The sequence below is a fragment of the Rhipicephalus sanguineus genome, chromosome 8 (assembly GCF_013339695.2).
Source record: "Rhipicephalus sanguineus isolate Rsan-2018 chromosome 8, BIME_Rsan_1.4, whole genome shotgun sequence".
Classification (NCBI taxonomy): domain Eukaryota; kingdom Metazoa; phylum Arthropoda; class Arachnida; order Ixodida; family Ixodidae; genus Rhipicephalus; species Rhipicephalus sanguineus.
Genome location: NC_051183.1, coordinates 165,931,205 through 165,942,427, shown reverse-complemented (window position 1 = coordinate 165,942,427; position 11,223 = coordinate 165,931,205). Strand labels below are relative to the sequence as shown.

The window sequence follows — 11,223 nt, the reverse complement described above, 5'->3', positions numbered from 1 at the left end:
TTAACTGCTAAAATTGCCAATGGGGCTTGTTTGTGTGACATTTACTGATTACTGTGGTAATCAGGCACAAGACGCAATAACTGGGACACAAGAAAGGCACACGGCGCCGCGTGTCCTCGTGTGCCTTTTTTGCGTCCCATTTGTTTGCGCTATCATATAATAATTTTTTTAAGTAGCATTGCGCGACCGCCAGCCGGCCGGCACGTCAGCACCCTTATCAATACCTGGAGCTGAAAAATTTGCAATAACAAGTATTTCCCAGACATCTTTGTTGGAACCAGGGGCGTAGGCAGAAATCTTTTTCGGGGGGGGGCACCTCCTTGATCTGTAGTGGGGACGAGCAAGCAGATGTGGTCGAGTGTCATTTTCTGCTCTGTATGCTATGGCAAAAAAAAATTTCGGGGGGGGGGGGGGGGGCACGGGCCCGGGTGGGCCCTAACGTGGCTACGCCCCTGGTTGGAACTATACATAGTTTTCACGTGACGTCATATCCGGCGTGCGGGACTTCTGTTGAGCAGTCGCCGCCATCACCGGGCGCCTACGAACACACGCCGTAGCCGCAAAGCCAGCGTGCGGTTGCGTCAGCGCACGTTCCGGCGGCATTTTCGCAGGCGAAACTTGTGCACGAAATGGAATTTTGTCCCGGTTACTTCGACGAGCTCGTAGGACCCACCAGAGTGCGTTATGAAGCTAAAATTGCCATGTAGGCAGATACGCGACCACGGATGCCGAGGTACTGCCACCAACGACGCACGTGGATATTATAAACTACCTGGTACTTTCAATCAGCTACATTTCCTTGCAGCAAAGGAAGTCTTACAAGTCCTTAGATGCGCACAATTATTTTACGAGTGGGTTCGTGAAGAACATTGCAGCGAAGAAGTTGCCGTCACAACGTGTCGTCGTGTTGGCCGAGGCGAGTGTGTAAACAGCAGCCCAGGCCGCTTCTTGCGAGTTTGTGCGCGCTTCAGGCCCGTAGCCAGGGCGCAGGGGACCCCCCCACCCCCCGAAATTTGGATGGTTGTAAGTATCTTACTGAAAAAAATAATAAAAATGGTTGTTTTTCAAGGCCTTCAGCAAGTGCCCCGCTCCCCCCGGAAAAAAAATTCTGGCGACGGGCCTGATACGCTTACGCACGAAAAAAACAAAAAAAAAGCGGACGTCTTTTTCTTTTTATCTTCGTAAAAGTATGTCGTACTCACTGCTCACGCCAGTTTTACCGTAAACTCGCAAAGCGTGCAAGAAAGTGCCTCCTTCTTACCTCACAGCAAGGGAGAGCGTCAAAAAAAAAAAAAAAAAGAGGCGAGCATCTAACAATGTGCAAGTGTGGACATCTGAAACAAGCTTAAATTGGTCGCAAGATGGCAAGTTGGGCCAGTTGGATTACGTTCATAATTGAAAATTTTGTTGAAGCGCACTAAAAAACAGACGGACAGAAGAGACTGACAAGGACAGCGCTTGCTCTCACAACTGAAGTTTTATTAATCAGAAAAAGGTCTTTAAAGCGGTTACATGGCTCATCGCGCATGTGCAACAGAACAGGGTGCAACAGAAACCACTCGTATCGGGATTACATAATAGTCCCTGTTATTTGTCATCTAGTATTTTGCAAAACCTAAGTGTCGAGATACGCGTATTCTTTATCATGCAGTACAATCGTAGCTTGGCTAACACAATCAAGTCCCCTCTTTCGGATGTGGTAAGATTCCACTATCTCACGTGTTAGCTGATCCTTGTGCCGAAATATTATTTCTGTTTCTTTAAACACGGGGTAACATCCGCAGTTTCTACAGTGATCTGCAAGATGAGAGTTGCCTGATGCCTTAACAGATGCGTGGTGTTCTCTAAGGCGGTCGTTCACGCATCTTCCCGACTGGCCTATGTAGACTTTTGTCCTATGTAGACTTCTGTCCGTCTGTTTTTTAGTGCGCTTCAACAAAATTTTCAATTATAAATTGGTCGCTTTAGCAGAAATGCCAGCGGAGACATCCTAAACACGTTTTTTTTTTTTTTTGTTCATGAAAAAGAAAAGCTCGTCGAGAGTTCAACTGCCAAACTACTACCTGCTGGTGGCACATTTGTGCTAGCGCAGATCTGCTGCTAGCGGCCTACTGCCATTCTGTAATAAAGTGGCGACCACAGATGCGAATGTTGTCCAAGTTCTTCAAGTCTTTCCGATTTATGCGGGCCAGCCAAACACGTACCCCAGCGCCTTTCTGAGAGAGCCCGCGTTCTCTCGCCCGGCTTGGTGATAACCTTCGGCAAACAAAACATGCCGGTGCCTGACTCTCTGTGGGTCGGTTTCGCAGAAGCCTTGCTTCTGCTACGACAGCCGAACATCGCACAAATCGTCATTCCTGTGGCGCTAAGTATAACACTGGAAAATGCGCGCGCCAGCTGCCGCAACGCGGTAGCCGTGTCTGCCGCGTCTCGTAAGGTTCCCGAACATGGCGGCTGAGCAAAGCGGAAGTGGCTGTGGTGACGTCGCGTGACGTCCGTGAAAACTATGTATATTACGCGTTGGTTTATTCAATTGCCGTTTATTTTCTACGTGCACTGCTTCACTGAACTGTTTCTTGGCCCTCTCAAGTTTTTTCAAGATCTTGCTGTAAAACGCTGAAAGATCATCATCATATCACATTTGATATTATTATTATTATTATTATTATTATTATTATTATTATTATTATTATTACTATTATTCCATTAGTATTCTTATTATTAATTGGTATCTCATATTTTATTTGTCGTTGCATTCCTCCAGCATAAAACAACGAAATGGCGTAATATGCAATGCGCCTCCCCCCCCCCCCCCCGCATTTGTAGTCTTCTCAGAACCCCCCCCTGAGAGAAATCCTGGGTGCGCTAATGCATGCTGCACTTCTTTGCACCTCCTCTTGAGCGAGTGCAGGCCGGCAGAGAACTCGTGCAGAACTTGCACCTTGACAAAACGAGGGAACCGGTGCAGCGGGCGCGCGCGGCACCAGCAAAACGAGGAGGACGGTGCTGCACCCGTTGAACAAACAAACAAACAACTGGTGCCGCCGGTGCAGCCAAATCGAAGAGACCTCTTTCCGGTTTTTCCCTACTTATACGTCACGCGAAGACAGTATGGTTGGGTTTCGGTTTCGGTGTTGCGCTTTTTTGCCTATTTAAAATTATTCTCCAATTTGCCGAGTATTTCTGCTATCGGGCCCGTGACAGGAGCGTCTCAGGAACATAAAAGCACCATTACTTTGACATGGCCAAAAAATCGCCGGAGTTGGCCTTCAGTGAAGGTAGGTTTCGTCCTGCATATTTGAATTTCGCGCGCTAAGCGCACACTTCCTCTGGTGGCGTCATCGCAAACTGCGTCTCCTGGTTCATTCCGTCGAGATGTAGAAGCAGTGTTGTGCCTACTGTTTTTGAGTGACTCGATGAACGTTAGCGGCGTGAAATATCTCTGGTGCGTGATATCGTCTTGTGTGACGGCTTTGTGACACTCGGACGAGCGCCACCGCCGCCTGAATAGCTCAACAGCCCGAGGCCGATCGCAAACCTGGTCTGTGCGAAAATGCCCCAATCGTTGGATCAGTATTTATCTTCTCTGCTCGCAAAGGTGAGCCACACTTGCTAAACTGCCTTGCAAGATGAGCCTCTGGGCGTGCCTTGACCTGTGAACCTCTTGTATCGCTGTGTACTACAGCGCAAGAAACGGCGACAAACTGAAGCAAACGCGTTATGTCACGGACGATAAAATGATCCAGAAATCGAAACATTTTCCGTCGATGTGACAGTGATGCTAGTAACGGAACCATCCGCACGTTTCATCGCCGTAACTGACACATTTGTAAGGAACGATGTTGCATTTCGCCGTGATTGGCAACGTTTTGAAGGGGATTGTGCAGTTTGTTGATGCAATGGCTGTCGACCGTATGATAAAACATTGCAACCAGAATGGGCAAACACATAGCTAAAACAAAAGGGCTACAAAAAGACCACTGCCGGCAACAACTCGGGGTGCACGTAGTACATAACAAGGTCTAACCAGCTACACTGTTAGCAGGTTTCCCGAGAAATGTCAGCACCCATGCGCGGGATAGGCTCGCCAGTGCCACATCCAACATAGTTTACAACATGCGACTTGAATCGCAAAAAAGGACGACTCAAAACTAGCTAGCTAGCCTTACGGTTCACGTCATTAGGGGGGGGGGGGGGTCTTCACCCCCCCCCCCTCTGAAATATGGACACTTTGTTTGTGCATATGTACGCTCACGCATATTAACACGCGCACGTACATGTATAAAAGGGGTCCGCCCTCCCTCAAGAAAAAAAAATTCTGGCTAAGCTGCTCGTTTGGATTAATGTCACGCAAACGGCGAAGCAATTCAAGGCTGGAGAAAGTGCAATCCTTGTATGCCGAACTTGCTAGAATCCACATAGCACAGAGTAGCAGTGTGCTGGTTACTCTAGGAGCAGCGCACAAAGGTAAATAAACGCATGCAGCACTGTGTGCATGTTGTCTTGCTGTGTCTTTGCGTCGTGCTAGTTCTCGTAACAATGAGGTATACCGACAGGAGCAGGGTTTATGCACTACGGACTGCGCAGACACCAGAAGTTGGTTATACGCATGACGATTGGCAAAGTTGCATAAGTATTCATACTGAAATATTAGCAGCGCAAACCAACGGGACACAGAAGGGGAACACAAATAGCATAAGTATTGCTATTTTGCCAGTGCGTAGCCTGTTGCCGTAGCCTAAGCTGTTTGGAGGTCTCACTGTTTTGCAAGACCCAGGCTGGATAGCCAGGGCTTGCCGCACGCAGTAGAGACATTGGCAAAATAGGGACACTAGAGGCCCGTGTGTTTAGCTCGTTACAGAATCTCAGGTGGTTGAAATTTCAGGAGCGTTCCACTGCGGCCTCTTTCATAATCATATCGGGACTTCAAGCCCTACAAATTATTTTTATTACTGGCAAAATAGTGAGGACCATGAAGTGACAGACTGACACGGGAAAAAGTAGCAATACTTATGGAACTTTGCCAATCCACCATTTTCATTTTCCTGTGCGGCCCTCTGCCATTTTAGTAGGGGCCGGGACAACCGGTATTGTCAGAAGCAACGCCTCCGAGATCACAAGATGTTCGGCGACTTTTCCGCTAGGGGAGAGTGCACGTGCGGGGGCGTCGTGAAAAAGGCAGATTGTCATGCATATAACCACTTCCGATGTCGGTGCACTTGGTAGTGCACGTAACGTTGTTTCGTTAACAGAGTGAAGAAAGACAGATAATGTAGTGCCAGGAATATTATGCCACAGTGCACCGAGTACTTTTGCTAAATCCTGTCCAGCTACACTCCAGGCTAAGGCTCCATGCACACACAATGTTTGAAAATGCACCGTTTTGCTTTTTTACAACAGAATTGTGCACCTCTAGAATCCCACAAGCAATGGGTGGGGCTTTTAGCACAGTGCTTGCCCGTCGTCATCGGTCGAATGGAATGCACTGTGCCTGTGTGGTAATTCACAGAAAAAACTGCCGTTTGCTCTGTTGGCATAAGCTTGTGATGTCAAAAGCATGGTTGTCGGGAGCAAACACTTGCCGGTAAGTGATTCGCGAGCGTGTCAGTACTAGACGGTAGCAGGGGTCGCAGGGTGCCTTGTGGTATTATAGTAATGGCACTTATTTTCACCAAAAAGAGTCTATTGTTCGGCTACTTGGCCATGCAGAACTGGTTCAGATAAATTAGCAGAAACAATAAAACGACAAGGAACACGAGAAAGGAGACAAGCACTACACACGACTGTTTCATAGCTCAGAAATATATTGGCCGCACCAAACGCTGCGTGAATGACAGGTTGAGGCAACATGCTAAAAAAAAATTGCGGGAAGTTTGCACTAAAACACGCAAAGCTTGGCACAGTGAAGCACGGGCCCGTCGCCGCTCGCTGGACAACCCGTTTATTTCTCTCTGTCTCTATTTCTTTGTTTCTCACTCTTTCTTTCTTTCCCGTCTCTCCCTCTCTCGATTTCTTGTTTGCTTCCTCTTTCGTTCCATCTCTCTCTCTCTTTATATGCCATGCTTCTTTGCCCTCGCATCTCTCCTTCGCTTTGTGCTTCCCCGTTGCTATACGCTGAACAAATCGTGTTCTGGGAGCGAAGCAGAAGATGAAGAAGAGGACGGCACGTTCGTGATGATGATAATTTTGGGTCACGACACAAGCTAGAACAGCTTCAGTGTTAAAATAATTAAGGAAGCTGGTACGGGTGCAGATGTGGTGGCCCATGATTTTTGAACACGGGGCAGGCGCGGCAACACTTCTTTCACCCTTGCATTGGAAGCTGTCAGAAAGAACGGAGATCGTTGTAGAAGTCCATTACCTTGGTTGAGCCCGAATCTGAGTTCTTGCCAAATGCCTCCGATTCCATATATGGGCCTGCAGTGACAAAAGGATATCTTGAACTATTATCTAACTAATATAACTAATATCTTGAGCTATTGAACAGTTGTGGGTAGCGCTTGTCTCCTTTCTTGCGTTCCTTGCTGTTTAATTATTTGTGCTAGCTTGCCTCAACCGATTATTTTCGCTAATTTAACGATGTGGCGTAAAGGGAGCATTAAAAATGACTTGGCTTTGTGTTACCAAACAAGGCTGAGAACAAGAATGAATATTGGCTCGACTAAATTCTGACCTCCTTATTTGGGTTTCACCATGGCCTCTTTTAATTTCTTGTCAAAACCTGGTTTCGACAAGAAATTAACGTGCTTCAGCGTCATACATAAAGGTGTGAGAGTTCTTTTTTTGCAGGTATAAACAATTTAAATGTTACAAAGTCATATTGGGGAGAAGTAGAGCACCCCAAGTGATTTTCCATAATACTTCTTTTTATTCTCCAAGTTCGCTTTGTGTAACTAAGGGCTGGATGCTTCATGAAAGACTGATTTGATCTGCTCCTCTGAAGGCTGCAAGTGGTGCACTTTAATGTCTTTAAAAATATCTAGAAGAATCTAGTTAATTATTTAACATGTAACTACCTGGGCACAAATATGTACAGAACTTGTACAGTAATGTGTACACAAAGCAAATTTTGCACCTTTTCACAACAAAAAGTTAAAAATAGGGGTGTCCGAATATTTGAAACTTTGAGTGTTTGATTTGAATAGTTCAAAATTCTGTTGAATTTGCAAGGAAATTTTACTATTCGAAATGATCAAACACCGCAAAACTTCACAACAAGTATTGAGATCAGCACAAAGAATTACATAAGCGTGCAAAATTTGATGCAGAATAGACGAATCAGTTTCACTTGCCTCATCCTCTTGAAATGCATGTTTGCAAATGTGCCAGTGTTCAAGTGTAGTGACCTGAGCGTGGCATTGTGTATGTGGCCGAGCATGTTGTTGCAGTATGGCATGGAACAGGTGAGGAGCGACTACAAAATTTAGAAGAAATGTCTAAATACAAGGAAACCCAGGGCTTAACCTGCGATAATAATGCTGAGTTAACATGCAATGAAGCACCTGCAGTGAGCATCGCAGGTGCTTCATTGGAGCTGAGAGACGAGATAACAGCGCTGGCATACCTACTGAGTGTCAATGTCTGGAGGACATGCACAATGGTGTCTCTGCTTGCCAGACATCCCTTGATGACAGTATTAAATAACTGCATATGTTGTACTGTCAAGCAATAGTGGTGCACAATGCATAAATTTCCTGTATATTATTTCCTCTGCAACAAGCTCACTTGCAAAAGTCTGTAGTCTTACTATTTGTATACTGAAAAACCAAAAAGACGCGTACCATCAAGGAAAAAAGTAAGGACAGGACAGAAAGACGCCCTTTCTGTCCTGTCCTTACTTTTTTCCTTGATGGTACGCGTCTTTTTGGTTTTTCAGTAAGCATGTACCAACTAGCCCAACAAAAAGTTCTATTAAGTTACTATTTGTATTTGAAAATATTCGATTCCATTTGCACTTGGTTTTCATTATGTGAATTCGCTTCAAGGTGGAGAATTTGAGACTTGCACACCCCTAGTTAGAAATGAGTTCAGCATAAAGTCTTACAAGTGTTAACCAAGCATTGCACTGCTAGGTGTGGTCCTTTTATGTGTGAGTATTAGGGGGGGGGGGCAGCTTCCAGAGGGAGAAGACAACGAAGAAGCACTCGGGCTTGGCACACTTGCGCTCGGCCGAACAGCATCTGGGGCCTGGCTTAATAGCTTGCAAATGCGAACCAGTTGGTATGTATCCATAGTCAGGCACGTAGGCAAGGGGGGGGCCCGGGGGGCCCGGGCCCCCCCCCGAAATTCGTCCAGCCTTTTATGTTCCCGGGAAATTTTTTTTTCTTTTTGCCATGAAAAGACTTTCTTTCGAATATTTAGGCCTTGGGCCCCCCCCGAAAAAAAATCCTGGCTACGTGCCTGTCCATAGTTAAAAACAGATGCACACAGAGCTAGTGCTGACTGCCAGCTGCTTGGTTTATTGTGAAAACAAACTAATATACATGGAATGTGTATCAGTCAGCTAAAGCAGGAACAGAAAGAACGTTTATTGATAGCAGCTGTTAGGTGTTATAGTGGCTGGCACATGCATTCTAGTGTAGGTGTTGACGTCAGCAGTTGGTGGGGGACGGCGCTAGTATGCACAGTGCATGCGTATCTTGCACGATACATCTTCCCGTTTATCAGTTCTTTGAAACATGTCATTCATTCACTTAATCGAAGTTACGATCGTAGTGAAGCCTGTTTGGTGGCCTCCTGTTTTTGGTTGAGCGCCTCAACCTCGGTGTACGCTGTCCATCGGCGGAGGATGTAGAGGTTGCAGGCACCTGCTGTCTAGGACTGGGCTCCTGCTCGTTGACGGGCTCGCACTCGCTGTCAGACTCGTCGCTTTCAAGTGTGCTGCTCTCTAAAGGTTCCAGCGTCGCACTTAGATGCTTGCGGTTTTGGCGAAGCAGCTTATTATCTTCTGTAAGCACCCTGTATGACCATGGCGCTGCTGGTCCCACTACTTGCGCTTTGCGAGTCCAGTGTTTGTCATGAACCCTCACCACTTGTCCTTACTGGAGGCCCGGCAGAGATTTGGCACCAGTGTCTCGTGGCTTGTGTTTGTAGACGGTTGTTTTCCTCTGCCTGCGGAAGTCTGGAAGTTGTGTACACAGTCTTCTGCCTTGCAGGAGCTCACCGGGCGACCGACCGTCTTCCAGCGGCGTCGCACGGTGGGATAGCAGTCCCAGCCAGAAGTCCTGCTGTGTCTCTTTAGTTTTTTTCAGAATTTTTTTCACAACTTGAACAGCAAGTCCGTTCGACTGTGGAAATCCAGGGCTCGATGTAATGTGCTGGAACTCGTACCTGGATGCAAAAACAGTAAATTCGTGAGAGGCAAACGGGGGACCATAGTTGCTGCAGACTTCCAATGGAATACTGTAACGGGCAAAGATGCCACTGAGTTTCTCAACAACAGTACGAGATGTGGTGTCATTTAGCTTTTCAACTTCGGGGAAGTTGGAGAAGGCATCATACACGCACAAGTAAGAACTCCTGGCATGCCGGAAAAAATCGATGCTGACCCTGTACCAAGCATTATGCGGCGTTTCTCGCATCAGAAATGGCTCCCATTGTTGTTGGTACGCATATTTGTTGCAGACAGCACAACCTTTGAGCATCCTTTCGACGTCGACGTTGAGGCCGGGCCAGAAGACCAGCTGACGAGCTCTTGTTTTAGTCTTATTTAAACCCAAGTGGCCCTCATGTATCCGTTGAAGCATTTCCGCTCTCATCGATTTCGGTATGACAGCTTCAGTCCCTTTTAACACAATGCCTTCTACCAGTGATAATTCTGCCACGAATGGCTTCATGCTGCCGACCAAGCTACAGTCTTCTCTTATGAATCGTATGACTGACTGAAGATCAGGATCTTTCTCGGTGGCCTCAACAAGCCGACTCAGTGTTTTGCTGCTCACCATGTTCGTGACCACACCCACTGCATAAACCTCTACGTCGTCTTGGGAGGGTCCGATGTCCCGTGGTTTTTTGGGAGCCCTTGACAACATGTCGGCCAGCAGCAACTCTTTTCCTGGAACAAAGTGAAGGGAATAATCATACTTCAACAAGCGCAGAAAAATACGTTGAAGCCTTGGTGGCATATCGCCGATTCCTTTGGACGCAATCGCTAAAAGTGGGCGGGGATCTGTCTCGACAAAAATTTTTCGGCCGTAGACAAAATAGTGAAATTTTTGCACACCCAAATGTTGTTCCCATTGTTTCTTTTTTATTTGCGAGTATCTTTGCTCTGTGTCAGTCATGACACACGATGCGTAGGCCACAGGACGCCAGCTATCTCTGTGACGCTGCAACAGTGCAGCTCCTAGCCCATCTTTTGATGTGTCCTTGCTGATCTTGGTTTCCCTGGCTGGATCGAAAATAGCGAGTACCGGTGTGCTGCTTAGAACTGTGCAGATAGCTGCCCACTCGGCGGTGTGCTTTTCTGTCCACTCGAAGATTGTGTCCTTTTTTATAAGACCTCGCAACAACTTTGTCTTGTCAGTAAGATGCAGGATATACTTCCCAAAGTAATTTGCCACACCAAGCATTCTCTGAGCCGTCCGCTTATCAGTCAGGCTTGGCATTTCTGCTATTGACGCACTGGATGCGGGATTCGGCTTTATCGCGCCTTGACTGATGATGTCACCCAAGAACTCAGCCTCTGTGCATGCAAACTTGCATTTGGCTACATTAAACGTCAGTCCCGCATTCTCCAGCAACACTCAGCAGCAGCGCCGTCTTAGCAGCCTCCGTCTGTGGTTCTTTGGTTGACGCTGTTGCCTTCAGGAAGAGCTCGAACTTCTGTTTAAACAACGCCCACTTTTTTGCGATGTTCCCGGACAGAAGCAGCTGATCGGGTGGCTTGAGGAGTTCCATTTTTCTGGCTTACTGGCGTAACGCCTCTTCGTTTCTTCAAGCCATTTCGTGGTAGGCCGACAATCAGCCCACTTCTGACACCATGTATCAGTCAGCTAAAGCAGGAACAGAAAGAACGTTTATTGATAGCAGCGGTTAGGTTTTATAGTGGATGGCACGTGCAAGCCAATGTAGGCGTTGACGTCAGCATTTGGCGGGGGACGGCGCTAGTACGCACAGCGCATGCGTATCTTGCACAATGCAGAATGGAGTACGCAAGGGTGTGAAAATTATCGGTGCTTCTAGTGGCGCATGCTTCCAGTGACACAATCTTGTTGTCAAAAA

The 11,223-nt window shown here is 47.0% G+C and overlaps 1 protein-coding gene and 1 long non-coding RNA gene across 4 annotated transcripts in view; one reads left to right on the top strand and one right to left on the bottom strand.

Moving 5' to 3' along the window:
* The first annotated feature begins 3,346 nt into the window (after nt 1–3,346).
* Nucleotides 3,347–11,223, top strand: part of LOC119402460 (tumor susceptibility gene 101 protein) — a 255,350-nt gene continuing 247,473 nt past the window's right edge. For all 3 annotated transcript variants that reach the window (XM_049418650.1, XM_037669616.2, XM_037669615.2), the window contains exon 1: nt 3,347–3,598. In XM_049418650.1, the coding sequence (XP_049274607.1) occupies nt 3,554–3,598 (45 nt within the window). In that variant the 5' untranslated portion in view covers nt 3,347–3,553. The remainder of the gene's footprint in view (nt 3,599–11,223) is intronic.
* LOC125759631 (uncharacterized) lies at nt 9,143–10,158 on the bottom strand. Its single transcript, XR_007417262.1, has 2 exons — nt 9,942–10,158; nt 9,143–9,330 (listed from the first exon to the last, which is right to left on the bottom strand). It is a non-coding gene; the product is annotated as an uncharacterized LOC125759631 (long non-coding RNA).